At 53.0% G+C, this 26,314-nt stretch overlaps 10 protein-coding genes across 10 annotated transcripts; 4 read left to right on the top strand and 6 right to left on the bottom strand.

Annotated features, from left to right (window-relative positions):
- Positions 1 to 553: 553 nt before the first annotated feature.
- On the bottom strand, positions 554 to 5,190 carry PUNSTDRAFT_99617 (cytochrome P450 oxidoreductase OrdA-like protein). Its single transcript, XM_007381673.1, has 26 exons — positions 5,015 to 5,190; positions 4,822 to 4,949; positions 4,737 to 4,770; positions 4,590 to 4,686; positions 4,507 to 4,537; positions 4,394 to 4,449; positions 4,316 to 4,334; positions 4,110 to 4,263; positions 3,929 to 4,048; positions 3,852 to 3,869; positions 3,779 to 3,796; positions 3,590 to 3,724; positions 3,359 to 3,525; positions 3,247 to 3,300; positions 3,168 to 3,195; positions 3,101 to 3,117; positions 2,696 to 3,050; positions 2,552 to 2,641; positions 2,233 to 2,501; positions 2,017 to 2,182; positions 1,915 to 1,966; positions 1,797 to 1,866; positions 1,212 to 1,745; positions 918 to 1,156; positions 807 to 861; positions 554 to 752 (listed from the first exon to the last, which is right to left on the bottom strand). Exons 1-26 carry the CDS (start codon positions 5,148 to 5,150, stop codon positions 603 to 605), a joined length of 3,192 nt encoding a protein of 1,063 aa, XP_007381735.1. The 5' UTR covers positions 5,151 to 5,190; the 3' UTR covers positions 554 to 602.
- A 520-nt stretch (positions 5,191 to 5,710) lies between these two features.
- PUNSTDRAFT_119274 (uncharacterized protein) lies at positions 5,711 to 7,109 on the bottom strand. The gene is made up of 4 exons (XM_007381672.1): positions 6,576 to 7,109; positions 6,355 to 6,518; positions 6,232 to 6,300; positions 5,711 to 6,174 (listed from the first exon to the last, which is right to left on the bottom strand). Exons 1-4 carry the CDS (start codon positions 6,755 to 6,757, stop codon positions 5,822 to 5,824), a joined length of 768 nt encoding a protein of 255 aa, XP_007381734.1. The 5' UTR covers positions 6,758 to 7,109; the 3' UTR covers positions 5,711 to 5,821.
- A 535-nt stretch (positions 7,110 to 7,644) lies between these two features.
- Positions 7,645 to 9,745, bottom strand: PUNSTDRAFT_50904 (uncharacterized protein). Its single transcript, XM_007381671.1, has 8 exons — positions 9,420 to 9,745; positions 9,126 to 9,367; positions 8,900 to 9,070; positions 8,577 to 8,846; positions 8,308 to 8,521; positions 8,184 to 8,257; positions 7,851 to 8,128; positions 7,645 to 7,792 (listed from the first exon to the last, which is right to left on the bottom strand). The coding sequence occupies exons 1-7, from the start codon at positions 9,691 to 9,693 to the stop codon at positions 8,036 to 8,038; spliced, it is 1,338 nt and encodes a 445-aa protein (XP_007381733.1). The 5' UTR covers positions 9,694 to 9,745; the 3' UTR covers positions 7,645 to 7,792; positions 7,851 to 8,035.
- Positions 9,746 to 9,925: 180 nt separating this feature from the next.
- Positions 9,926 to 11,660, top strand: PUNSTDRAFT_65394 (WD40 repeat-like protein; the record flags this gene model as incomplete). The annotated part of the gene is made up of 7 exons (XM_007381670.1): positions 9,926 to 10,119; positions 10,196 to 10,537; positions 10,597 to 10,699; positions 10,746 to 10,816; positions 10,868 to 11,165; positions 11,226 to 11,384; positions 11,451 to 11,660. Coding segments are annotated over 7 exons (1,377 nt in total), but the record flags the coding sequence as incomplete, so codon positions are not given.
- A 662-nt stretch (positions 11,661 to 12,322) lies between these two features.
- On the bottom strand, positions 12,323 to 13,757 carry PUNSTDRAFT_99603 (kinase-like protein; the record flags this gene model as incomplete). The annotated part of the gene is made up of 5 exons (XM_007381669.1): positions 13,647 to 13,757; positions 13,280 to 13,591; positions 13,046 to 13,231; positions 12,703 to 12,990; positions 12,323 to 12,653 (listed from the first exon to the last, which is right to left on the bottom strand). Coding segments are annotated over exons 1-5 (1,182 nt in total), but the record flags the coding sequence as incomplete, so codon positions are not given.
- An 846-nt stretch (positions 13,758 to 14,603) lies between these two features.
- On the bottom strand, positions 14,604 to 16,778 carry PUNSTDRAFT_63724 (uncharacterized protein; the record flags this gene model as incomplete). The annotated part of the gene is made up of 11 exons (XM_007381668.1): positions 14,604 to 14,741; positions 14,805 to 14,922; positions 14,977 to 15,051; positions 15,102 to 15,276; positions 15,337 to 15,475; positions 15,530 to 15,921; positions 15,974 to 16,033; positions 16,082 to 16,205; positions 16,258 to 16,373; positions 16,430 to 16,525; positions 16,580 to 16,778. The coding sequence occupies 11 exons, from the start codon at positions 16,776 to 16,778 to the stop codon at positions 14,604 to 14,606; spliced, it is 1,632 nt and encodes a 543-aa protein (XP_007381730.1).
- Positions 16,779 to 19,085: 2,307 nt separating this feature from the next.
- Positions 19,086 to 20,280, top strand: PUNSTDRAFT_43200 (uncharacterized protein; the record flags this gene model as incomplete). The annotated part of the gene is made up of 2 exons (XM_007381667.1): positions 19,086 to 19,344; positions 19,403 to 20,280. 2 exons carry the CDS (start codon positions 19,086 to 19,088, stop codon positions 20,278 to 20,280), a joined length of 1,137 nt encoding a protein of 378 aa, XP_007381729.1.
- Positions 20,281 to 21,735: 1,455 nt separating this feature from the next.
- PUNSTDRAFT_65109 (uncharacterized protein) lies at positions 21,736 to 23,363 on the top strand (the record flags this gene model as incomplete). Its single annotated transcript, XM_007381666.1, has 2 exons — positions 21,736 to 22,675; positions 22,798 to 23,363. 2 exons carry the CDS (start codon positions 21,736 to 21,738, stop codon positions 23,361 to 23,363), a joined length of 1,506 nt encoding a protein of 501 aa, XP_007381728.1.
- Positions 23,364 to 23,370: 7 nt separating this feature from the next.
- PUNSTDRAFT_64360 (uncharacterized protein) lies at positions 23,371 to 23,946 on the top strand (the record flags this gene model as incomplete). The annotated part of the gene is made up of 2 exons (XM_007381665.1): positions 23,371 to 23,502; positions 23,551 to 23,946. 2 exons carry the CDS (start codon positions 23,371 to 23,373, stop codon positions 23,944 to 23,946), a joined length of 528 nt encoding a protein of 175 aa, XP_007381727.1.
- A 1,842-nt stretch (positions 23,947 to 25,788) lies between these two features.
- On the bottom strand, positions 25,789 to 25,995 carry PUNSTDRAFT_25973 (uncharacterized protein; the record flags this gene model as incomplete). The annotated part of the gene is made up of 1 exon (XM_007381664.1): positions 25,789 to 25,995. A coding segment is annotated over one exon (207 nt), but the record flags the coding sequence as incomplete, so codon positions are not given.
- Between the last annotated feature and the right edge of the window lie 319 nt (positions 25,996 to 26,314).

Below are 26,314 nucleotides of genomic sequence, written 5' to 3'. Positions count from 1 at the left end.
GTACAAAGCACCCCTCGACAACGGCCACCAAAGACCAAGCCATGGCCACGGACTCACGTACGACAATGCACCCAGCGGACGAGGAGGTCAAGGCCACGATGGAGCGAGAGGGGAGCGTTGTATGCAACGCTGGCCACGACAGTCGCGATGAGTATAAATACAGTCCCTCCATGTACTAAGTAGCAGCAACCTAGTTTCCTCGAGCCCTCTCAGCATCATTGCGAACCCGAAGCCATAAGTCTACATCCCCCCATTGTGTCTATACCGTGTCTGCCCCTGCGTCTGCGTCTGCGACTGCGACTGCGTCTGTGATACTCCCCTGCGACAAACTCTCCTCAATCTCTCGCCCTCCGGCACCCCGATCATCCTCGCCCGTCGGTTGTGCATCCGCCTCTGGTCGCCGACCGGACACGACACCTCAGGTCTCTCGGACTCACCCCCGATTCACCGACCTACACTACCGGCAGGCATTTGGCCCTGCATTCAGGGGTCCTGACTCCAGATGCCCCCATAATCGCCCAATGCAAGACACATCAAGCTTCATGCGCAGCACTCCCGATCTCGTGGTTATATCGAACAAGAACAAGTCAAGGGAAGCAGCATTAATCGAAGATATCAGTCGCATATCTGCCTCGCACGCGTTCGAAAGCAGCATCTGCTTCCGCGTCATCGATATCCCCGGACTCCTTGATCAGCGCGACTAACTTTTCCTTCACGCCCGTCGCCATCTTTCGAGAGCCGCAGGAGTAGAACTGCATAACCGAGAGGTGAGCGATCACGAAAGAGCGAACGGCGTATTGACTAACCCGAGCTTGTGCGTTGAACAGCCTGTGGATATCCTCTTTGTCATGCCATATGCGGCTGTTACATCCGTTAACCTCGACACCAGGGCAATGCTCGCCGACATGAGAACTCACTCCTGTACATATTTGCAGCCGGCGCTATCTTCGGATTTCCTGGAGAAAGCGGGGCGTACGTCCACCACGCCATCATCTACCCATGCCTTCGCTTCGTCACCACTGTCCTTGAAGTACAGGAAATCCTGCTCTGGCGCGCGGCAGCCAAAGAATAGGAGCATCTCTCCAGTTTTGCGACCAGCGCGTTTCTGCACTGCGCGCTCCTGTATGAATCCACGGAAGGGCGCAAGCCCAGATCCCTGATACACGATGAACATATGTCCCTGATCGTACCTTATCGAGGCTGAGACTCACTGCACAGAACATCACCACCGGTACTTCGGGATCCGCGGGAAGATGGAACGCTGTAGATGACGCGCGAACGCTGACATGGACCTTGTCCCCCTTCCTCAAGCTCGCCAGGAACGTTGAAGCAACGCCAAGGAATCGATCTTCCCGACCCGAGAGAGCCGGTGCATCAAGCACGCTCACAGTCAACGTAGCGCGCTGAGGGTCTAGCAAGCTGCTGCTCGAGATCGAATACTGGCGAATCCGCATGGCGGGAAGCATGTTCAAGAATGTGGTGAATTCGACCTTGATGGAGGGATGGGCTTCCAGGATATCTAGAACACTGAGGCGTTTCTCCACTACTTCTGTGCGGTGGGCATTCAACAGGGTTTGCAAGACAGGGACGGAGGCCTCCGACGACGCAGTTGCGTGGGATATGAGGGTGTGTAGGTCTCGCGTCGTCGCTGGTTGAGAGAGTTCGACGTAGCCGCTAAGGAGCGTGTTCACGGCGATATCCTTGCCAACAGGGAGCGATGTTGGGCCCACGGCGGTAATGTTGATCTGGGCGGTGATTGGGTCAATCAATTCAGGAATGTGCTTGTCTGTGCTCACCTCTTGTTCATCGGGTATTCCGAAGCGTGCAAGCGCGCGACGTACGTCGCGGTCGGGGTTTCGGGGGAGACTGATTTCATCAGGATCCCATCATCATGCAGACGCAAGGATCACGTACATAGCCAGATAGTCGCCAGCTTGATATGACATCCCCTCGGGAAGCTGTATCTCTACGATGCCCAGTGAGTCTACAACATGAAGATGTGCGGAGTGCAAGTACCGATATGCCTCTTCTCAGCTGCTCCTGGAGCGGTTAACAGTTTGTTTGAGTGCACGGTTCCCAACGCTGCGTCCGTCTGACGGAGAGCCACTGGCCGCGACGTTCCCGGATCAATAACCTTGATACTGAGGTTTTCTCCTGGTGCGGTATCTGTAGTGGCGAAGGTCTAGGGACATGGATGAGCCAAAGGTTCGCAGGTGGTTACGACGCATTTGCCTTCTTCAAGGTCTCCCAGAGCGAAGCTCCGAAGTTGTCGAAGGCTTGGAAGAACATAGCGTCGCTTGCGTCGCCTTCGCCGCGAGGAATGATAGGTTTAGCGCCACGCTGCTCGAACAGCGAATCGCAGAGCTTCGGAATGCGTTGGTAGGTCTGAACCCAGTCGCGGTTGCCGCACCCGAAGACAGCATAGTTCACGTCTTCCAGCTCAGTGCCTTTCAAGGCTGAAAGCCAGCTCACAAACTGAGCAGCATTGTCCGGGGGCTCCCCTTAGAGACGTGGATAAGCATTTCGAAACAAGTCATGATCGACGGCGTACCCTCATATGAGGCAGTGATAACGACGACCGGACCGTCAGTAGGTACATGCCCTGTAGCAGAATCAAGGGTACCAAGTGTAGCACGGAACCCTACGATATCATTCGTAAGAGCCAGGAACGACATTTTGGAAACGAAATGCATACCATGAGATGCCGCATCAGTCGCCAGTCTTTGGGCAAACGCCTCGGACGACCCGCCGTTGGACCCGTAAAGAACATAAACCGGAGGCCGCGATGGGTCAACAGGCGCCGGCGCCGGGACAGAGCTCTCGCTTTCCTTCCCGTCATTGCTCAGCGTCTTGAACAGGGTGGACGAGGGAGCCGCGACCAAGTGGCGTCTCCCTTTTCGCGGACTAACGCGCACGTAGAAGCGATCCGGCTTGATGGTCAAGGTTTGCTTGATCTGCAAGCTGTACGAGGGGTCTTCCATGGTGAGATCGAACTTCTGGAAAATCGATGCGAGCACCAGGTGTGCTTCCTGAAGAGCGAAAGCTCGGCCCTATGGAAACTTTTAGACCAGGTAAGACGAATCAACCTGTGAGTGCCTACAATGCAGCCGCGCATCCCTACAAACCCCGGTTACTATCGAGCGAAATGCATGAAGATGAACTCTCACCATAACCAAAAGGTTGCCAGGCATTAGGCTACGTCGGCAATCAGTTTACTGATAATGGTCACAATGTAGGGTGCCTCACAGGAAGTGCCTCAAACTTCCCGTCGAGCATTCGCTCGGGACGGAATTCTTCAGCCTGGACCACCGTCATCAGTCAAGAGACGAAACACAGCATGCCATGGCACGGCACCCACATCCTCTCCCCATACGGTCGGATCCAGGTGAGCGAAAGCAGCCAGCATCACTATCCTTTGTCCCGCAGCAACAGCATATTTCCCGTTACACAGCGTCGTGTCCTCTTTCGGGAGAACGGTTCGAGCGAAGGCGGTTGGGGCAAGGCGCAGGCTTTCCCGCATACATGCTATACGATGCATCGCGTCAATGGCCATATACCGGAGGTTGATGATGCAGGCGGGACCACTGACCGACCAAGTACGGCATCTTGCTGATGTCACTGTACTGGATGGGCTGATCGCCGAGCAATGAGTCGATCTCTTCACGGAGTTTTTCCAGTGCATGTGGGTTTTTGAGGAGATAATATGTAGTGAACCCGAGCATTCCTGAAATGCGAGCTCCACATCAGCAAGGGACACAGTAGAGCAGGTTCGGCGAACCTGAGGTAGTCTCATGGCCTTCAGGAAGTCGGCGCGTGAGTCAATTGTACCGATTATGCAGTGTGGTTCTTACCGGCAATGAGGAACGTGATAAGCTAGATGGATCATGCATGATCAGATATACGTTCTCGTCGCTAGCAGCGCAGTCACTAACGTTGTATCGTATGTTTTCATCACTAAGACCTTCGCCCGTCTTCGGGTCTCTGCCGTTCAACATCGTGTTCAGGACATCCTTCGAGTCGAATGGATTGGCCTTGCGATCAGCGATGACTGGACAGGTGTTAGATCTGACAGCGAATGCAAGCAAGGTCTATGTCAATTTCAAACATACTGCGATCCGCAAGTTCGGTCATGGCCTTGATATCCTGCTCCCATTTCGCTTGACTGCCTTTCATGAAGGCTTGCACGATTCCCGGGCGACGGGAACGCAGGGCTGCTTCCCCAAGGAAGTCGGACATCGCTTTGACGAATGGTAGTTGGTTTTCCTGCAGAACAAGTCAGCCATATGGGGCAGATCCAAAGAGGCAAGAAACGTACCATATAGAAGGAGTTGAGTCTAGGAAAATCGGATGGTGGCTCAAACGGTGATCACGCATATATGCTTGCAAATCGTACCTGTATGACATGGCGCACAAACTGATGGTGTCGAGCGTGAGCCGCGTGTAGTCTTCCTATATTTCACGCGGTGAGCCATCGGATATATTGGGCTGGAGAAAGGGATCACCTACAATAGGGTCAATAACGTGGGTAGGACCGAACCTGAGGTCAGGACGGTTAGGACGGCCTCCTTGAGAGGTGATATGTAACATACCGCTCCCATTTTAGAAGCAGCTGCGAGCATACATCCATCATGTCGTCGAACATGCCGCGTAGCGCGACCGTGCCGAAAGCAGGCATCAACAGGCGGTCTATGATGCGGCGTTCAGCTCATGGTATACCTCCCAGCTTCGTGACTTACGGGCCTTGCCCCAGTTCGGTTCCGTGAGATAAGCCTACTAAATATCAGGGAGGAGGTCGAAGAACAGATTTGTAGCTTCACGTACGGTGAAGAGACCATCTCCCGCTCCTGCGCGTATCTCCTCCAATGGACCGCGGACCGCCTTTTCGAACCTCTTCTCGTCGCTCAATTCGTTTTGCAGTTCATAAGAGCTGATGAAGATGACTTCGTCCCCTGCAACGTCGAGTTCGATCAGACTACCCGCTACGCCGCCAAAGGCGGTGGTGGATCGGACGTACCGGCAAACGCCAGCTTGAATATCCCGCCATACTGTTTTGCTAGGAGACTGAAGCTGCGCGCGGGCACCACTTGGTCGATGTCGCGGATGTTGCCCAGGAACGGGATGGCCGGCGGTTGCGGGATGGGCGTGGTCATGATGATAGATTGCGCCGGGTTGGATTTGGATTGGGAGTCGAGCCCCAGCTTGCTATCGCCCGGCGCCTCTGCGAAAGCCTTTTATGCATCGTCACATATATGTAGCCGCTAACAGTGCCGGTGGATGTGATGCGCCTCGACCGTATCGGCGTTTCCGAGATGTCGTCTCAACGTGCGCCTTGCGCGCGGAAGGTGGGCTCCTCCGGAAGCAAGACGCCGGTCGCGGTTTGTCGCGGCCTCACCGCTTTACCGTGATCCACACAGAGTGTTGCTTCCGTGATGTACTGCAAACATCTGCTGCGACCTCGACTGGTTGACCGGGATTCCGTACTGGAACGTGTTGATAGACGAGGAGCGCAGCTCCGGCTATCTCACTACCGGAGCACTCCACACCGTCACAACGAACCCATGCGGTCCGGATACAACAGGCACTTACCTTTATCCGTGATATCACTGGCGGATATTCAGGCGTATGATATGAGACGAAGTACTGTCGTAGAACCCAAGTATCAAGGCATGAAGGAGATCCGACTCATAAATCCTCGATATTAGGACCACCGGCTACCTGGTACAGAAGATACTAGACTTTCGAGACGATGCGTCAGACATGAAAGGTTCATCAACCCATAGGGTAACGCGACACCCAGCCCATGCACGCGTATGCACCAAACTCAGACTTGCGGGTAATGTCCCTGCTGAGGTGCACCGCCGGTATACTGCACGCCGGAGCTGATCGTCGTCGTCCCGGTGGGCGCCGGGCTGGCGGCGTAGCCCTGCTGGGGGTACCCCTGCGGCGCGTATCCTTGCTGTGGGTACGCCTGCTGCTGCTGCTGTTGCTGAGGCTGTACGGGATACGTCTGCGGCTGCTGCTGCATCGGGTAGGTTGTCGTGGTGTTTTCGGCGGCGGTCGTGGTGGGCGCGGTGCTAGCGAGGACACCGAGCTCCGCGACGGACGCTGTCCACGTCTTCCCCCGAGACGCGAGCAGGAAGCCCTCGACGACGATGGTGATGGTGTAAGCCATGACTGCAGTGAGATGAGGTCACTAGACGCGCGATAAACACAGGACGAGGCGGTGCGCACGTAATATCCAGCTGAGGAAGGAGAACGCCTCCACGCCCGCGAACTCCCTGCAAGCCCGCGCGTCGATAGCTGCAGCGGCGCGTCAGTCACTCTCCCCAAATCGATGCCTCGCATGCCACTCACGATCCCAATCCGAGCAGCTGCCCTGGCTAAAGCCGACCAGGCTAGACGTATTCGCTGTCTCGGCTCCGGTCGCGAGCCAGAGGATCCAAAGAATCGAAAGCCACACAGCCTCGACGACGACGAAAGAGGTGAACGCGCCCTTGCGCAAAACCTCGATGATGAGCCTGTCCCGGGCCCAAATCAGCGACAATCACCTCACGGGGTGCGCGATGTGCACTCACATCGGCACGACGGTTATGACAGTGAGCAAGGCCGTCGCGACGCCGAGCGCGGCGAACACGAAATAGAGGCCGGTGAAGCTCAGCGTCACGTTCAGGATGTGCGCGCACAGTCCGAGGACGATGATCGCGAACACGGCGGATGCCCCCAGGGTAACCAGACGGAAGAGCGGAAGCCAATGCATTTTTCAGGTAGGTTCGAAATCCTGGATAGAGAAGCTCCGCGGGGCAAGAGGAGGGGCCTGGGACGACCTTGAGGACAGGCTTGGGACGAAACCACCGAGTCGTTGCAGGCCGCGTCCCCTGATGTCCGTATTTAACTGGCCGCCTCGAAATGAGCGCCTATCCTTACTCGGATCTGATAGATGACTTTTGTATAGCTTACAGGCGAGGCACGCCGGAACGGACGGTAACGAGGCCTTGACAAGGTTTTGACAGTTCGCTTGATAAAGTCTCAGCGCGCTGAGACCGGATTGTGGATGCACTGTGTGCGCCAAGCCGTGCGTATTGACGTGCGGTGCGGCAACCGGTTGTTCCGCTATTGGGACCGCGCCGGAAATATACCTACCTACCTACCTACCTGGACTATGCTTTCGCCTGTGCGCTTCAGCCGTCTGAACGACATGTATGGGTGCTTGCAGTAGAAATTCAGTCACGCGTACGGATTCCAGAGGGGAAAAAACAGGGAGTTTCCTGCTGTGGCAGGAGCTGCAAGAGCTCGCCAAGAAGAATGCGTTCATTCTGGTGACCAGCCGTGGGAAGTAATTAGGCTTCCAATCAGGCACAGTTGGTCCTGATTGGACAGGGAGGCACCCAAATTAGGAGAAAATCGAGCTGATCGGCGTGAAGAGGCTGTCCCGCTGAGCATGGTGGGGGCGTGGTAGGTTTGGCAAGCTGTTCAATTTCAGCAGCATTTGCTCATTCACCCCAGCTGCTGCCCACAAAAGCAGGAGATATGACGAGACAGGAACAACGCCAAGGCTAAGGGACTCAGCAGCTCACCATTGTCTAGGCATGCGGTGTTTCGTCGCGAGAAGGCACGAGAAATTAGGTACTTAGTATGACAGGAGGTTGTGTAGTGGCCAGGTTGCTGGATCATGAGCGTGTACTTCCCGACATCATCGGGCATACATCGCATATGTAGGTAAATGGACGTACGTAACTGGGCGCAGATAACTAGGGTGTCCTATATAACGTGTGTAGCAATAACCGCCATGTCTCTATTGAACGTTGCCAGATTTAGCGCTGTATACAGTGCATATGCAGGTATGCACCGACCTGTTGAAACGATTATTCGGGGAGTCCGTCCATTTATCTGGACGCCGGCTGCCACTGGACCCAATAGTCCGTTCGTGATCAACAGACCGAGTCTGGGCGGTACGCCATGAGTGAAACTGGTATTGACTTTTTTGTAAACTATTACGATGAGAATCATCCCGGGGGACACAGACCCGTGCATCTGTTCACTCTGAATTCGCGACGACATCTTGACTTCCGATGTTACCAAGGAGAGGTTCGAGTCCTGGATCAGTGTCAAGCACGACCTTGTACTCGTTCTAGTTGGGCGCGATCTAAGGATTGACAGGGCGCGGAACAAGCAAGAGCGCTCACCGCCAACACTGATGGACATGCTCGCGCCAATTGGACTGCAACCTCGCGCAGATCCGCCTTCAGTCTTTCGTCATCTGCAGATCATCAGTCGCCGCGCGCCACGTTTAGGAGATCAACGTCTTACCTGGCGTAGTCCGTCGGGACTTGGAGACATCAACCCAGCATCTCACGATGCCATCTATGATCGTGCCCTTCCATCCTCGCATCCGTACACTGCACTCGCTCATGACCACCAACAGAGCACGGACCGCAACAGTGCGTAACCGAGCAAGAGGCATCTTCTTCTCGGTGAGATCTGAAGGGGAGCATAACGGGTGGACAAGCTGTGGGATCAGCGCCTGTGTGATGCGGTCCTCAGCGTTACTCCCAGATGACAGAAGCAGTTTGACGCACCTTTAGATACCTGACAGAGCCGATATCGAGCGCCCGGACGACATCGGGCAGGACTTCCATCGACGCTTCGATCGTGGGCATGTCTTGGGCAGCATACATCCAGACGCTGCCGATGATGCCATCGCCGAGCAACGCGCACAGCTTCGAGAAACGTTCGGCCGAGCCGGGAGACGTGACCAAGTCGATGAGACGCAAGTGAGGAAGAACAGCGGCGCGGATGAGATCGGGTGTTGAAGGATTGTGAAGGTGGGTCATACACCCTTGGAGTGACTAGGAGAGGCTGTTCGGCAAGGAACGATCGATCACTACGAAACATAGCGTACGAGGAAGAAAAGGGAGTCGACTCCGGTCCGCTTGAGGAGGCTCGAAGGTATGCGCTCGAGTATGTAACTGACGATATTGACGCCTTGCAGTTTGTAGCGAGTCTCGTAGTCGTCGAGGAGAGTCATCGTTGGCGGGATCACGAGATGCCACACTTGCTCGTATTCGTTTTCCTGTTCGTTTGTGAGCACGAAATCATGAATTATTGATCCCAAAATGGCCTTTTACCTTGATATGGCGCACACACCATATCAGTACGTTAATCATCCTACGTTGAGGTTGCGCTTTCCACATCTGCGCTTCGTAGTAGTCCTGCGCAGCCATGGGACCCCCAGCACTTCGGGGCAATTTCCGGCCAGTCTCCATATCGAGGGATGGATGTGGGTTTGAACGGAAGACGGGTTTGACATGCACGTCTAAGACCGTTTGCAGGAGTGGGGTGTCAACTGGACCGGAAAGAGACACCAGCTCTAATCATTTTAATCTGAGAATAAGCTCGACATGAAGGCAAACTCGGCACACCATTGATGATGGAAGGGGCCCCGCCGATCTCATCGTCGACCACGAATGCAACCGCTTGAGCGATCACGTCTGCTCGCTTTTGAATGGAGGGCTGGTCCGTATGGAGCAGTTCATCCTTCAGGTTCGCCAACTGAGCAAGTTCGTCCGCTGTGGGCAGGGATGTCTCGTGCAGGGGCTCTGGTTCCTGTTGATCATCCAGTCCCTGGAGCTCATCTGGTGGTACCGCGGTCGAAAGGAACTCTTCAAGTTCAGATTTGGCCGGTCGTTCATCCATACTCTAAGCAGAGCAGATAGGATATATAGTATCAAGACATATAGCCAAGTCGTAGATATGTCGGTTCTGGTCACGGTGAACGAGAGACGACGCGTCCGACGAGCAACTCCCCTTCCGCCACAACCGCGTTCAGCAACTCATCATGAACAACTCCCTGCTAAGTAGGACTCCAATGCACGTACGGAGGGTCCGGGAAACTCATTAAATTTGCATTCCTTCGCATTTTATCCCAGATCCTTTCAACATCTCGTACCCAAGTGCTGTGCAAAACTCGCTCGGGGCTGGGGCCATCTTCTCTCGTTATGACACCTCCGGTCGCTTTATCGTCGCAGGCCGGAACGACGGATCAGCGGCTGTCTGGGATCTGGACACAAGGTCGCCCATACGATGGCTAGAAGGTCATGTCAAGGGAGTCACGCATGCAGAGTGAGTCCGATGTCTTGTTGCCCAGGACGAACTCCTATGAAGCTGACGAAGTCCGTTGTAACTCGACAACATGCAGTTGGTCGAGGAACTCCAGGTACCTCTTGACGACCTCGAAAGATTGGAACGTAGTGGTGTGGGACCTCGCGGCCGATTTTGACCCGCCTCAGCGGCATACTACCGTGCGCTTCGATGCGCCAGTTCTTCAAGCTTATTTTCACCCCAGAAATAGGCGAGCATATGAATTGCTAGCCGCAAAGGTGATTGGCAGCTCATGTTCTTGTTTCAGCAAAATCATGGTGGTCCTCCTCACATCAGGCGACGCGTATCTCGTCGACTTACGAGATGGACACAGCGGTCGGACAGAGCTTCTGGAGGTACAGGATGAAGTGGATGAAGAGGCCGACGGGCATCGACACCAGTGAGATGTTCCTCGCTCCGCTCTTTGATCCTGCAATGCTCAACCCGGAACTGTCCCAGTATCGCTGCTATGACGGCAGTCCGTTTCGACCCTTCTGGTAAGCATATATTCGTCGGGACATCCAACGGTTCCATTATAGTGTTCAATACTCGGACAAAGACGGTGCGCTACAAGCGTTCCTAATCTACCCTTTCTCACACTCGCGAAGATGGTAGGCCGACATCGATCATCAGGGGGTAATGGCTATATCAAAGGCATTGAATTTGTACGTTCTGGACGGTATGTATGCTCTCACGTTGCTTCCCATATCGCCTTGACAATCGTATTCAGACGAATGGTCACGAACTCGTCAGATCGGACAATCCGGCAGTTCAATGTCCCTACATACCCTACGCCAAGCGCCGAGGAGGCTCTATATCTCGAACAAGAGCTGGAACCGACGCACAGATTCAATGATCCTATCAACCGAACGGCTTGGCACGCCGTGGCCTATTCCCCGGACGGGGAATGGCTGGCAGGTGGCGCGGCCGACCCAGCTAATCACAAAATTTACATCTGGGACATCTCGAACGATGGCCAGTTTGCTGCGACGCTTGACGGCGGCAGGGAACCACTAACATATATTCATGTACGTTCGATTGCTTTTCGGTACTGGGAGCTATAGCGGATGATGTATTGGGGATAACAGTGGCATCCGTCGAAAAGCGCCATCGCGTCGACGACTAATCAAGGCACTATTCTCATCTGGCATTGTCCGACGCCGGAGCGATGGGGCGCATTCGCTGGCGGATTCGAAGAAGTGGACGAGAACGTCGAGTACGAGGAGAGGGAAGACGAATTTGATATCGTGCGTTGGCCAAATCTCTGACGCACATAGTTGCATTAACGACGATACACTCCGCAATACGTATAGGAGGATGAAGCAGAAATAGCGCGACGAAAACAGATAGCGGAAGAGTTCGAGGTCGACATCGACGGCATGAATGAAGAGCAAGTACAAGAGCATACGGTATTGGATGGCGATAACGAGGAGGATTCTGCATGGGCAGAGGAAGATGCAGACGATGACGTCCGAGGATGGAAAATGAAGACCGTGATGGAGGAAGAAACCGACTTTGTATAGCCCTGAAACCCGAAGAGAATCGACCTCACAGGCCAGGAAACATATACTGCAGGCCGTAGGCGTGCCAAAGGGGATATGGTGTTTATGACCAGTCGGCATAAGACTCGGGACTATCCATGTATCTGGGCGAATCATGCGGTGACTTGATCGACAAGGGGCTATAGTTATGGGCAGATCTCAGGTTGAGGATGAGTTCGCCTGGGTTGGCCGGGTTGACCTGTATTGGTATATCTTGTCTAGTGCACCGTAGTCAGGACGTGATTGTATCACCGGTTCATGCATGAGCTTACTCCTCAAACGCCTTGATCAAAGCGATTTTTTGCGGCGGCAGTCTCCCGTTATGGACCGAGCTCTTGCGGGACACTTTCACCCTCATGGTTGTCGGACCTTGCTCGACAATGTTATTGTATACTGCTCGCTCGACGCGTTTGATAGCGTCAGGCGTGCGGAGATGCTGCACATCAAGTTCCGTGGAATTTGCCAGGTCGTTACGAGCTGGTGCATGACCCAAAACGTTAGTTCGTTTTCCGGAGAGGCATAGCATAGCATACCATTCCAGTATGCTTCGTCAGCCTTCTCATTCAACTCATCTAGTCGTGCTTCGGCCTCATCTTTCTGCACCTTTAGCACGAAGGCGTCCCACACTCGCTTTTCCTGTACTGCCCTCTCTCGCTCAGATGCGAGTCGTCGCACTTCGACTTCTTGCGCCTCTGCCTGTTTCTTATAGAGATCAAATTCCGTCAGGCTAGGTTTCCTGGGCTTGTCCTGGATGTTTTGTTCATTCTTCAGCTCCGCAGCGATGAGGTCGAGCTTGGGCCGCTTAGTCGGCTGCGCCACCCAGCAGCGACTCATGAGATCCCATAGGTTCTCAGAAATCGTAAGACCAAAGCATTCTTCCTTGGTCGGTCGAGGGGGCCGCTTCCCTGATAGGATCTGTATGAGGACTGATGCATCGAGAGCCAAGTGATAGAACGGTGCTTTTTTGGTATGCAGCTGATCAGAATGTAAGCGACACAGTACAACAAGTCGCCCAGAAGCGTACCTCCAAACAAACACACGCAAAAGAGTACACATCGCTCTCCGGTGTCCGTCGGAACCCAATCTGCTCGATAAGTTCGGGGTCGAGTAGCTCTGGGGCTAACCATCGGCTATTTCCCCCACTGGTCCCCAGCGTGCGCAAACTCGCCGTGGTGCTGAACACGATAGCGAGGCCGAAATCGGCTAGGCGAGCGTGACCTTGAGCATCAACCAGGATGTTCGCTCCGCGCAGGTCCCCGTGAACAACGTCCTGAGAGTGGAGGTAAGAGAGGCCTCGGGCTATCTCCACAAGCTACACGCATGTAAGCATAACACAATTCGTCATATGCTGGCGGTGAATATCCTACCAGTCGATCAACAACAGCTTGCGATGGTGGGTGGCAGCGCTTCAAGTAGTCAATCACAGTCCCGTTGGTCATCCACGGCGAGACCATAGTCAAAAAGGGCGAGAACGTGACTTCGTCTACGCCGTAAAAGGGGAGGACATTGGGGTGCCTCAGCAAGCGCCACGTTATGGCTTCTCTATGAAATTTCTGCGCGAGCGAGTTAGATTCACCTTGGGATCGACGAGCATGTCTAACCTCATGGATTTCCTCGCGATCATGGTCAGCTTGAAAGACTCGAAGCCGCTTCAGGGCAACGGGAGTTCCTTCGTATACGCCTAGGAATATGTCTGCAAATGCGCCACCGCGTTCTGGATCTCGTCCATTGGTGTATTCAACGCCCTGGACGAACAAAGCAGAGGGCAGCATCCCGCATTTTTCCGCGAGCCTGATTGCAAGGCGAACGAGGCGTCGACGGAAGCTGCGACGGTCGTCATATGAAGGAACAAGGCCATCTTCTGAAATGTGGTTGACTTCATCGTAGGCGAAAGGCTCAAGTTTGTCGATGATCTGGGCAACTCGCCGTCTATCAGTACCACCACCCTGGCATTTTCAAAACACGCACGTTCTGGAGCAGATCCAGGAAGCCTCTAGCGTGCTCTCCCTCAAGGGCAAGAACCTGCTTCTTCATTGTGTCGTTGTGCAAGATAAACTGCAGATAACCGCTGATCGCGATCTCGTCTTCTTCCAAGATGCGGGTCATCGCTTCGCTGGCCGTAAAACCTTCCATATCCAACATAATCTGTTACGCTCATGAGCTAGAACCGCGAAATAATGATACCATCATACCGAGCATAACCGCTCACGGTATTGGTGGCTATTCGCGATTTTGACTAACAATGGGGCACTGTCCATGTCGCATAATATACCTTCAAGTTTCTGTCGAAGTTATGCATCAGAACGGAGAGTAAGAATATGGAAACGAACGCACAAGAGTCGTCCTCGAATCGGCGTTTCGTAGGCGCGCAGTCTCCTGGACATGGCCTGCAAGTGCCTGCAGCAGAAAGGAGCATCGAAGTTGCATCGAGGGAGGTTCTGAAGCTGCCGTCGGCTGGACCACTGACCTGATATACTGGGCCGTCCAGAAGCTGTGAATCATCGAAGGCCATGATCAGCTGTTCTACGCTGCACGGCAGCGATCAGATGCAAGAAGGTCTGGTATGGTCGGCAAACGGAGATGGCAATGTGCACTCCTTCCCCGTATTAATAGGCGGCGCCAGCGCCTGTGCTGTGCGAATGAGCACAGCGACTGAGTCGAGAAGGCTGCTCGTGGGAAGCCGTTTCCCTCCATCTCTGCTCATGTCCAACTCGGAAGGTCTGACCATTGGAGCCAGAAGGACTCACAGCCAACACCGCCCTGACCGGATAACTCCGAGGTTGTCAAGGGCACAACGGAGGACTCAATGGGTCCGTCTCTTCATCCTTTCCCGAGCCGTATGGGGAACTCGGAATGCAGCGATAGCATTGCGCAATGAAACACAGCCAGAAACTCTGTCTTCTGTACGTTTTATTGCTCCCGTCTTCACAGTTCATCCTTCTTCATCTCCGAGGCTTCTACAGGCAAGCATAGCGCTGGCGTAGTGGCGGTAAATTCATACTCGCACTTCTCAGCCTCTGCAACTGTCAATAGGACGTTGTCTGTACCGCAAGACAACGACAGCTGTACCGTGGCGATTAGCAATCAGATCTCGGGAACATAATTCAGATGGGGGACATAACGCACCTTGACGCTGCGCATAGGACCATTCCAGCATCTAGCGCCCTGGTCGTATACTTGCTTAGAGTAGTACTCCGGAGTTCCAGGGGTCACGGCTGAAGATGGGTGCCAAGACTTGAATTTTCTGATAGCGGTATGGCGTCAGTTGTTATAACCGGTGCCAAACGGCGCCACACACCCGAGGCTGAAGGTCTGACCGCCTTTGTTAGGCTTTTGACGAGCTTCGTCAAAGAGGCAGACTTCATAGGTATATCTAATGGAAATTAAGTGCTGACCAGACGAAGGCCAAACGACTACACTTACTCTCCGGTATCTTTCTCGAGGCACAGGCTTTCCAGCTTCTTCCACTCTCCTTGGGCACCGAAGCCCTTGATGTCGAAGAGGTCCTCCAGATTCTCCTCTGCCTCTTTCTTCTCGTCCCTGGTGAGCTTCAGGCTGTGCTCGGCGTCGTGAAGCGCCGAACGAGCTTTCTCCGCAGCTGTAACGATATGGAACGGGGTCAGATTGCCATTTAGCGTCTGACAGCGGATGCGCAGACACCGACCTGCTGATGTATCTCCCGACGGCTTGACAAGGCCGAATGTCGTGAGCCACGAGGCAAGAGTCTCCCGGAATGCCTCATACTGAGGCAATAGAGATTCTGGAAGATATGAGGAAATGTCGAATACTACGCCAGTCTTCGTGAGTACGTGAGCAACCACGTTTAACCGGCACATACATATCGAATTGACGTCCGGCGCCCCGGAATGCCTCTCGTGCTCGATGAGAAGAGAAACGTGGTCCGTATCGAGCAGCTCGTCCAGTTGGGATGTCAACTGTCCCTCCGTCCACATGCCCGGCTCCAAATCTTCCTCCTTTGTCTCCGACTCTCCGACGTCTTTGACCTCGTCAGACCCTTCCTCAGAGACGTCTTTCCCAACATCGTTGATGTGCGGAAGGCCAGCGAGGAACTCCCATCCACGAACGGCTTCAAGAACGGCCATGTCTTGGTAGTTGGGGTTGTATCCGGTACGAAGAGCATCGAGGATGTCCCCAAGAGCCTTCTCGCGCTCTAAATGTTGCTTATGAACGCGTTGTAGGGACTTGAGGGCGTTGTGGTGCGTGATGAGAGACGTGTAAAGGGCTGCAAAGAATCATCAGCACACAGCCGATGTAGCAAGAGACGAAGGACGAACGCGACTTCTTCTTCTCTTCGAGCGCGGCGGCGGAAAGGGATTCGGTCCGCTCAAGAACATCTATCATAGGATTAATACACCAACACCGAGCACGGAATGAAATGCTACCTCTGAGACGTGCTACCTCCTTCTCTCGCGCAGCAATCTCCAGATCACTCCGAGCAATCTCTTCCTCTAACCTCTTCTTCTCCTTCTGAGCGAAGGCGACGTACGTAGAACGAATCTTCGCGCCCTGTAGAGACGTCAGCATAGAGCGTCACTGTGACAAACAGGTCGCAGCTGACAGTTTTACGCGTCTTGAGCTCTGCGTCTCGCTGCTTCCTGAACTCTTCCCCTATTTGCTTGCAGATGTTCGGGCAAAGGCCAGGCCGTTCGTCCGAGCCATCACAGCACTCCTTCTCTGTAGTGTACTATTAGACATGCCAGATGACATCAGCACGCACAATATCAACATACCGCAGAGGCCGTCGTTGACACGCGTCGAAGATATATTTGCGCCTATATGCCCCTCGTTAACGCAGTAGAAGGTGGTCCCGGGGCAAGCACCGGTGCCTGGTGCGTTCGTTCAGCACCAAACGAAAGCCAAAACGGGCCAGGATTACTCACCGGGTTCATCGCTGCCGTCTGGGCAGTCACAGTAGTCGTCGTTGACAGCACTCCATGCAATCTCCTTGGAGCCGTCGAGGCACCGCCAGGTGGCAGACTCCGTAGGCACGTAGCGTGGTATTAGTGCGGGATGGACGCCATGTGTTTTCTCAAGCGCATATGCGGGGAGAACCAACGAGAGTAGTAGCCAAGTCTTCATCTAGACTGGCCAGGACATAAGCCAGTGAACAACAAGAAGGGAGAACGGTAAGGCGAGTGTAGCCAAGGTGAGTGCAGTCAGGCGCGGTTACAGTTTGCTTCTCGCCGCCACGTATGTGTGATTTGGTTCTGGAGCGATCACTCTCATTCAGCTTCAACTATCATGTATCGATATCTTGCGAGAAATATAGCAACATTCGTCTCATAGACGTGTTCTGATATGCTCTCGAGCTAACGTATATGCTTCCAACGCTGCAAAACTCAAAAAAGATCCCTGGGCCGCGCATGCACCACGGTAGTCGATGTATGCAACTGCGTAGTTACGCATAGGCAACCGGATTGAAGCCCTGACTGACAGCCGTCAACCTGCATCAAGTTCTGGAGGACGGTAATCGAGCAAGCTGCGCGTGCTACCGACAGTGCATCGGTCTGGAACCTGTGATCCCGTAAGAAGGCAACAGTACAGCCGTTTCCGAAAAGGTTGAGCGCAGCGCGAAAAACGGGCCATGTCGTGGACACACCCTAAAATGGGGTTACAGCCAGGACGTTCGTCGATTTGTGTATCTCGATGGAAGCACATTACTGTATGATACCGTCTCTTCGGCAGGGCTGTCTATTCGGCAGGTCACACATACGTCACATGTCGGAGCAGACACCCCCATCAAGCATTTCGTACTCCGCTTACACTGGCCGAATTACCGTACAAGCTAGTAACAGATTATTCAAGCTGCATGCAATGATAGCACCAGAGTATGCTGTAGTAGAAACCTTACGTGCTTATGGTAAATAGTGTACTGGCCTTTGGTGGTATGAGCAGCGGCACTGTTGCTGCGAGCATATCCTGGGTTGGTGTCGAGGCATTTTGCATGCTGACCATCCGGTTCCCCTCTCTCTCCATCCCTCAAAAGCCTACTCCGTAGTCCAGAAACACAAATCATACTGGTGCCGCTGCGAAAGCGGGTCAAGACGTGTTTGCAAGCGAGGTAATCGCGTTGTCCGAACACATCGTGTGGCGCTTAATATTTAGACTCCGCCCGGCTATGGCTCGGCACTCCATCACACTGCGTGACTTGCATGAAGTTGCATTTCTCGACTTTGAGCAATGAAACCCGTTGTGTGACCATTGGAATACGTTCGGAGGCATGCTATAAGCTGGTGGTCAAGAAATGAAGTGGAAAGCTGCTGCGGAACACGAGATGCCGAAGAGACGATCCTGCCGAAGAGACGGTATCATACAGTATTGTTGTTGTCCAATGAGCGCCCGGGCATAGGAGAGCCGAAGGCTACCACTTTTGAGATGCGAAATTCGATGTGCAATGCCTCTGGAGGGCTTCTGAGTCGCGTCAAATGGGTCCTCCCGGTGGACCCTTTTTCACCCGTTCTGACAACTTCCACTCGCCTATACTCTCGTTCACGGTAGATTACGCCACGACTGAACACAGTATGCTGACGATGTTGCCCCTCAGTGCGCGACGCCGCACGATATCTCTAGCAGTAGCAGTAACCCTGATATAGGGGTCTTTACCAACGTTCTCAACGACGAGCTCCCAAGTCTTCCGGCAACTTCTCGTTGTCGAAATCATCGGTAGACACCCGAAGCAAGTACCTCACGGTTGAGGGGCTGCACTGTGTCCCTGTTTGGACGAAGGAGTATTGATATTGGCGATCTATATTCCCTAACACTACCTTCGCCTGCAACTCCTTCGACCCTACAGTAAATCCTTCTGAATTTCATGCTTAGCACACTGACACATGTTCCTCTGAGCTCCTCCCACGTGTATTCATCATTTCTATGCGGTCCAGGGGTGCATAATCGTTGAGTTCGTCGTTGAACACGATGTGCTGGCGGCAAACCCAATTTTAGGGGCCTTCACAACGCGCGGCTCGTTTTTCGCGCTGCGCTCAACCTTTTCGGAAACGGCTGAGTCATGACCTGCATGTACTGAACGTCGATTCACCTCATAACTACAGCAGCTAAACATACAGAGATCGCGTACGACCATATCTTTTGGTGCTCGACTCTCGTCTGAACAGAGCATTACCTATGAAAAGATTCAAAACGTTCGAGTCACCTTCCGGACGCCTGGTCCCCACCCCATGACCTCAGTACCTTCTGCTCGTGCCGTCAATACATTCAGAAGGCGCTTCGGTAAGAGAGCGGACTCGAAACCAGCATGATCTTCTCAAGACGGGTGTGTAATCATGTCGACGACTTCGTATGGCGCGACTTGTACTTAAGTGAGTCTGTTCGCTAACGCATCCCCTTCCTGACCGTTAGAGCTACACTCCTTTCAAGTCGCAAGCCACGATGTTAATGAAGCTTAGTAGCCTGGCAGCCTGGCTTGCGCTATCTGGCGGACTTGCCACAGGCCGAGACGTACCTCCTTCGGGAACGAGCACGGCTTGTACGTGCAACATCGGAACCATCCCGGTCGCTGTGGACGTGCGCATACCGAGTGATCCGTCCTTGCCTATCAACACCACTGACACAAGGCGTATTCATGAGATATACGATATCTTCGGCGTTCTATGCGCACCCAATGAGGATGCTTCCTCCGGCCTTTCTGGTATGCTAGACCCTGTAACGCCGCCCCTTCTTTGCACATATTCACCTCGTTGACCCAGATCGAGTCCAGTTGTTGCTGCATGGTAACACGTACACGACTGCTTACTGGACCTTCCCCTACAACGGATTCCGCAACTACTCCTACGTCGCGTATTCGTGCGAACGCGGCCTGTCCTCATTCGCCTTTGACATGGTCGGGTCAGGCCTCAGCACTCGCCCATCCAACTCATCCGATATCCAACTATTCGTCGCCTCGAATGTTACAAGCTCCCTATCCGCCATGCTCAAAGATGGGACTGTCAGCCGCGCCCTTGGAGGTAGCGGCAAGCGATTCTCGAAGGTCGTCGCCTTCGGGCACTCTCTCGGGGCGGTGACGCTCAACTGGGTAGCGATCGCGCTCGGGTCTCGCACGCCCTTCGACGCCTTCGTGCCCACCGGGCACATCCATGACCCTGGATTCATCGTTATCGATCCAGTTCAGCACGTACCCGCGCGCGAAGTCGATCCCGCGAGATGGGGCAATCTCGACCCAGGGTACATCACGACGCCCAACATCTCCGCACGCGCGACCTTCTACTCCACCGATACGACGACGTTCTCGTCTCAGGTCCTCATGATCGACGAGTTGACGAAGGATCTAGGTTCCTCGGCGATGGCCCCGGCGCTCGAGGGAGCTGTGTATGTACCGGCCACCGGCTTCACAGGCCCGGTCGCGATCGTGGTGGGCGAAGACGACCAGGTACATTGCGTCAGCCCGGGGAACGACTTCCTTCCCTGTAACATCACGAGCGTCCTAGCGCAGGAGAGGCCGTTCTATTCCGACTCGAAGAATGTGACTGCGTTCGTCGTACCGAAGACAGGTCATGATTTAGACTTGCAGTTCACGACCAACGAGACTTTCCAGCTTTTCACTGACCTGGTGAATGAGCTCGTTTAGGCTTTTTATACGATCACACCTCTGGTTGTTCAGAATTACTGGTATGTTGGTACATATTGCGAGCCGTTCCGATAAAAGTGCTACATTGGGTAACGTGGAGACAAGGAGGATAAGGGGAAAAGTCACAGAACCCAGGGGAAACGATGGGAAAATGCGCGACCGGTTCGCGCGGGCGTTGACGCGACGCCGCGACGCTAGTCTCGTTACCAGCCTGCCTGAATCCGACGAGCAAGCAAAGTGCCTTCAGGCAGTCTGGGAGGTTTCCGTGGGAATTCATAAGCTCAACGAAAACGTGACTTTCACGTGATGAAAAGTCAGAATCGGATTGTGATCGGAAGTGATCAAGTAAGAGCGAGTCAGAAACGCAATGTGATCGTTCAGTTACGAATGTGACTCATCAGTTTACGAATGTGACCCATCAGATTTGCGTTCGCGTCCTACGACGCCGACGACGCGAGACAAAGTCCTCTGATGTGGCAAATGCCACACCCTTCCCTGCCCACTACATTTGCTGGCTCTCACTATACCGCACAAGCTGTCAACAACTCGAACATGGAACAGGCTGATGGCTCCCTCACTAGCCTTTCACAAAAGCCTGAGCTACTGGGAGAAAAGGATTGTGAAATGAATGTGCAGGCTCCTCATTCCGCCGAGAGCAGGGAGGATCACGATGTTTCCAACACAACTCATGGTGCGTGGTCCATATCATACCTTCAGGATGTCTTTGACGACATTATAGGCTCAGACTCATCGACTTCTACGATGTTTCAAACCCTCAGCACCCCATCCCCTTTGCACTCGTTATACCACTTGTCAACACCTAGCACTAGCCGTATTTCGCCAAATACACATCATTTCTCCATTCCAGTCGCTTCTACATATGAGGGATTCAGTGCTTTCCTATCGACATCATCATCTGAGGAAGGTCACAGCCGAAAACGACGACGAATGTCGCATACTGCAACCCCGTTCCGTGTGCCTCAAACTTCTGGGTTAGCAAGCAACTACGACGACTTTTTCTCTCGGGCATCGTCAGAAAGTCCAAGGACATCGAATACCGCTTCTCCGTCGACTTTCTTAGTCTCATCGCAACGTGCCAGGATCACATCTGCGAACGCCCTCGGACTGAGCCAGGAATCTGGATTCGCTACCCCTTCATCAGCGCGTGTTGTCCCTGCTATGCCAACAAACCTCGATACAGATTCTGTCCTGTCAACTCACTGCCCGCGGCCCTGCTGCCAGTCTCGCAAATCCAAAAAAGACCGATTTATGCTTGCTCTGGCGGAACTCAAGGATGGTGTCATAGCCTTGTCCGACTTTTTTGCTACGGTCTTGACGGACCCTGATTACGCGGGCTACCAATCTCACTTCTACGATGTGAAATCAGGACACATGGCCCAGCTCCTGAGTACGATCTGGGCACACAAGACTGGTCGTCAAAGCATGGCTGAATGGATGCGGCCCAGGGCCGAGGAGCTCGTCTGCAGAGTCGTGTACGACGAGATGGATCAAGTCAAGCGCAACATGACATTGAATGTGCGCGACATCACAGACAAACACCTCAGTCACTGGACCTTCAGCACATCCGTTCAAAATCCTATTGCTGAGGCGGCGCCGACACTCTGTCGAATTCTCACATCGGCAGCACAGACATCCGAAGCTCAAAAGAACAACACCAAGAAACGACCCGAGGTTCTCGTTGCTATCATTGTCGCACAGCTGGCCAATCACAGGTCCCGGTTCTGTATCTCATTTGCCGGAGGATTCTCTCTCATGGCCTACTTCACCGGATGCTCGGAACTTGCAATAAACCTCCTCAATAAATGTGGTCTCTCAATCTCATATGATTCTATGATGACAATCTTCCCCGCTCTTGCGGACTCCCGGATCGAACTGGCACGACAGGTAGCTCATTCGTCAGACGGATATTCCCTTGGCTATGATAACACAAATGTCAAGACGTCTATCCATGTGGAGCAGCGACAGGATGCACCGGCCAAAGTTCAGTCCGGCACGGCTGCGTGCATCTATACACTCCATAATGTTCACGATAGCGTCGCCCTGCAACTCAAGCCTATCTTAGCAAACTGGCGACGTATTACAAGTCTTCCTCGGGCACTGTCTTTTAAGCAGGATATCCGACCGACTCCCGAACAAATCCAAGCTTTTGATTCACAGTCTCTTGCTCATATTCTTCATGTTCTGACGACTCATGTGGACGCATTCAAGGATTTCCAAGACCATCCCTTACTCGCATATCAACCACGTCGTAGGTTGTCCAAAACACGGCGACAACAAGCCTATCCACTGCGGACAACTACAATAGAAGAGGCTAGTATCGCTGGCAACATCCAGGTCCATGATAATGTTCACCTTGAACAGCTTAATATGACTCGTCAAGATCTTGAGAACCGCGCTATTCCAGTCTACGTTGATCTTGCAACAAATCTCCGCATCCGCAGTGCTCAAATTCTTCGCGCTAGGGACATCCGGACATGTCCTCGCATGATCGACTAGCCTGTCTTCAACTCGGTATCGGACTCTTCCACCTTCTCCTTAATCTTCTCTGGTGTGTCCTTGGTATTCATCGTGGTAAAGACGACGAACTAGGTTCTCTCAGCTGGTTCTTCCTACTGATGTCCCGTACACGACTCGGTGCCCAGCATCCAGACTTTCATCTCCTCAAGGCAACACTGATGCAAATATTTGACGGGCTCATTCTTCACTTCTGGCTCGTTGAGTCTGGCTGCTCGGATTTTGCTTCTTTTGCATCCACAAAGTCTACCGCAGAGGACCTGGTAGTAATCGCACGTCATATTCAACGCAAGTACACAGCCATGGGAAGCTCAAGCAATGACGAGACCAGAGATTCGGCTCGGGAGAACATCAAGCGACTACTTCGTGATCTGATGTATGTTCGCGAAGTTGACTATGCAATCCGTGATGGCGATTGGGGCCGGATCGAAGACATTCTTGGTCCACTCTGTATGATTTTCCGTGCAGGAGGCTCCAACAGTTATTCGACGGAGATTATGCACCTCATTCTGCAGCTCAAATACATCTGGCCAGCAAATTTCGCGTAAGAGGCATATGCTAGTCTTGTTGTCATGCTCACATGTTCCCGTGTATAGTGACATCATGCGCGATAATATGATCCTGAACTTGACGGGCAAGAATCTCCCGGTTGATTTGAACATGGAGCATCTGGTCCGTATTGGAAAGGTATGTATACCATCGATTCTTTGCTCTGCCACTGACACCGTGAAATAGAGCATGCTACCAAATCACGGATCTCCAAACTACTGGGAGATTTTAGGTGATGCGTCAGCAGCTATACCGTCTCTCCAGAAAGCCCGTGATGCCTATGTTCATGGCCTCAAAGGCAATTACATGGGGACCTCACACACAACACCCGATACATCAGCAGCCGTATGGTCTGTGATGGATGCTGCCCATACTCACAAGCTGCAAACAACAAACCCATTGCGCAAAGCGGTCAAGCCCACAGTCGACACAATACTCACTGGCCGTAACAAGTTGCAGTCAAGCTCTGTGGATACGTTCAACAAGAAAATCCAAGCGATGGGCTTAGGTGTCGATGTTGGAGTGGAGACCGATGAATTAGAACCTCTGGCAATTGACGTATCAAACCTAGGTGACAATTGATACATCATATCTAGTTTACAGATTGTAATGGAAACATGTCTGTTCGGGCTCTCTTAGAGCGACAATTAGTACTGTGTACATTCTCCTTGTTTCCGTACGTAAAATCCTGAAGAACTTTGAAAAGCGGCCTTGCCCACCGCAGTTCCCATTCTGCCGTTTCACCGAGCATATCAACAATCTTATGAGAATTAAGCAGACCATCCTTGCCGTCCATCTGGGCACGCGCAATCCGTGGAATGTCCTGGTCTTCAAGTATATCCTGAGGGACTAGAGCATAGATAGATTGCGCAGACTTGAACATGTCCTGCCGCCAGGTCCGAAGCAAAGTCTCAAGTGCTGGGCGCTCTGCAGTGGGCCGGTATGTTTTGCGAGGTCGCTTTTCTCCACGTGGCATATCCAAGATGTCAATGACAGATCTCGGCGCTTGGTATGGGAAAAATGAATCCAGTTTGAATGGGGTGCGGGTTTCATCGCCTGCATGCGGACGATCACAGCACCAAGGGCCTGTAGTGTCGAGTGCTGGCAGTAAAACTGAACAGAGGTACGTATTGCAATAATGAGTATACATACCACTCTCTGAGGTATCATGTAGGTAGCTTGCGTAGCGAGCACGCAAACATGACGCCGACTGGAATGTGCGGACGCAGGCTCGACTTGCAAGCTCTTCACGCTTGAAAGTTTTCTTTCTGCTCTTTGGATTGATTGGGGTGATAGGCATATCAGGGCTTGCCAATTCATGATCATCATCATCAATGATCGCCTCCTGTACCCATCGCTCTGCCATAACTAGAAATAAAGCTGGAATCTTAGGATCACGAGCCCGTCCAGCGCGCTGGAGATCTTCAGCCTGATCCTGACCTATACCATAGTTGATGATGAGCGAAACACCAATAGGGTTGAGTCCCTGAGCCAGACAAATATTGTGAAGGGCATCAAACGCAGCACAGTAAAGTCCACTCACGTTCGATGCCGCTTGTGAGCAGACCAAAATCTGGCAGCTTCTCGTTGGAGAGTTGAAGCTATCATAAACATCATCAAGGTATCTTAGCGACATGTCACTGTGATATTCCCGAATAATTCCATGGCTACGGAGGTCCTCTGAAAGCCGGTTTGTGAGATGTACGGTGATTTGTCCTATCAACGCCTTGTTATTGACAAATATCATCGTCTTCTTCAAGCCCCCAGTAGGTAAAGGGACCGGAACAACACGGTCCAAATTCTTGAGGTTCTTGAGATCGCCGTCCACGATGAGTGTAGCATAAACAAGATTGGGTCGGTTCAGAGGACAACGAATGGATAGAGCATTGTCGGAGACTCGTATCAGGCGTTTTAGGGGACCCATGACATGCGGAGGACAGATAGTCGCTGACAGAAGTGTCCAAGCACAATCAGGTACCAGTCGGACACGGAGCTCGCCCAGCTTTCCATAGCATGGACGATGTGGTGCCTTTCCACCACGCTCAAAGCCAGACAGAACCACATGATGGGCTTCATCCACGAAAACACGTTTGATCTGCTTGACAAAAGGGTTCTTGTCATTTGCTCGTGCGAGCATGAGCTTGGCAAGCCGGGGTATTTGACCTGATGTCTGGTCGACGAAGAACTGCTCAGGTGCCGTGATCAACACCTGAAATTCCTGACCAGGGTGTATACTCTGTAACCGTGGTAAGCGTAGGAGAGGAACCAAGCAAAATGATCTACCTTCCACAAAGCTTTGTCATTCGGTGTATCATGATTTATGGCGATTGCGCGTATACCAAACAAGGCAAAGTCTTTGATCTGTGACTACTAGTTAGTGTACAGATGCAAGATGAACATGCTGATACTGACCTGACTCGACTGCAGCCGCTTCAGTGGCGAGAATACAAGACCGAGTTCGGCGGGACGAAGCAACCACGCAATTATCATAGCATAAGTCTTCCCAAAGCCCGTTCCTGCGCTAAGCACACAGTCCCTATGATAGACGCTTGCAAGGCCAGCCTGAAGCTGCATGTCGCGAGGAAGGCGTGATCCACCAGTATACAGAAAGATTAATGAGCAGGCAAGCAAGACATCCCGTTTAAACTCTGTCGAAGACTCTTGAAGATCGGCGATAGGGCTTCCGTCAAGGTGTGAGGAGGAACCACGAGCATCTTCTGGGAGAGCTGCCCAACAATATGACGGAACTTCCGGGGCGTTGGCGCCAGTAGCGGCAAGAAAGGATCCAGTGCAGTGGGCGACAAGCTCAGAATAGCTCAGTTTTCGAAGCTTGTTTGCTTCCTCCAAGTGCAGATCCATGGGCATAGCATCCATTGATGTCATAGCGCAGTCAGTTTCCGGGAGTTTGGTGCAGTATCGAAGCAAAGCTGACCATGAGGCCAAATTTTGC

The sequence above is a fragment of the Punctularia strigosozonata genome, assembly GCF_000264995.1.
Source record: "Punctularia strigosozonata HHB-11173 SS5 unplaced genomic scaffold PUNSTscaffold_4, whole genome shotgun sequence".
Taxonomy (NCBI): domain Eukaryota; kingdom Fungi; phylum Basidiomycota; class Agaricomycetes; order Corticiales; family Punctulariaceae; genus Punctularia; species Punctularia strigosozonata.
This window is presented reverse-complemented; position numbering and strand designations above follow the sequence as displayed.

Excerpts from the sequence above, each read along its gene's own strand:
- PUNSTDRAFT_99617 (XM_007381673.1), bottom strand. The coding sequence starts at position 5,150 with ATGACCACGCCCATCCCGCAACCGCCGGCCATCCCGTTCCTGGGCAAC. Across the intron at positions 3,526-3,589 it reads CAAGATGCCGTACTTGGTCG|CATGTATGCGGGAAAGCCTG; the intron begins GTCAGTGGTCCC and ends TGCATCGTATAG. Across the intron at positions 3,301-3,358 it reads CGACCGTATGGGGAGAGGAT|GCTGAAGAATTCCGTCCCGA; the intron begins GTGGGTGCCGTG and ends ACGGTGGTCCAG.
- PUNSTDRAFT_119274 (XM_007381672.1), bottom strand. The coding sequence starts at position 6,757 with ATGCATTGGCTTCCGCTCTTCCGTCTGGTTACCCTGGGGGCATCCGCC. Across the intron at positions 6,519-6,575 it reads GTCATAACCGTCGTGCCGAT|GCTCATCATCGAGGTTTTGC; the intron begins GTGAGTGCACAT and ends GGCCCGGGACAG. Across the intron at positions 6,175-6,231 it reads CTTCCTCAGCTGGATATTAC|TCATGGCTTACACCATCACC; the intron begins GTGCGCACCGCC and ends ATCTCACTGCAG.
- PUNSTDRAFT_50904 (XM_007381671.1), bottom strand. The coding sequence starts at position 9,693 with ATGGATGAACGACCGGCCAAATCTGAACTTGAAGAGTTCCTTTCGACC. Across the intron at positions 9,368-9,419 it reads GGCCCCTTCCATCATCAATG|AGCTGGTGTCTCTTTCCGGT; the intron begins GTGTGCCGAGTT and ends TAAAATGATTAG. Across the intron at positions 8,258-8,307 it reads GTCCCGACGGACTACGCCAG|ATGACGAAAGACTGAAGGCG; the intron begins GTAAGACGTTGA and ends GATGATCTGCAG.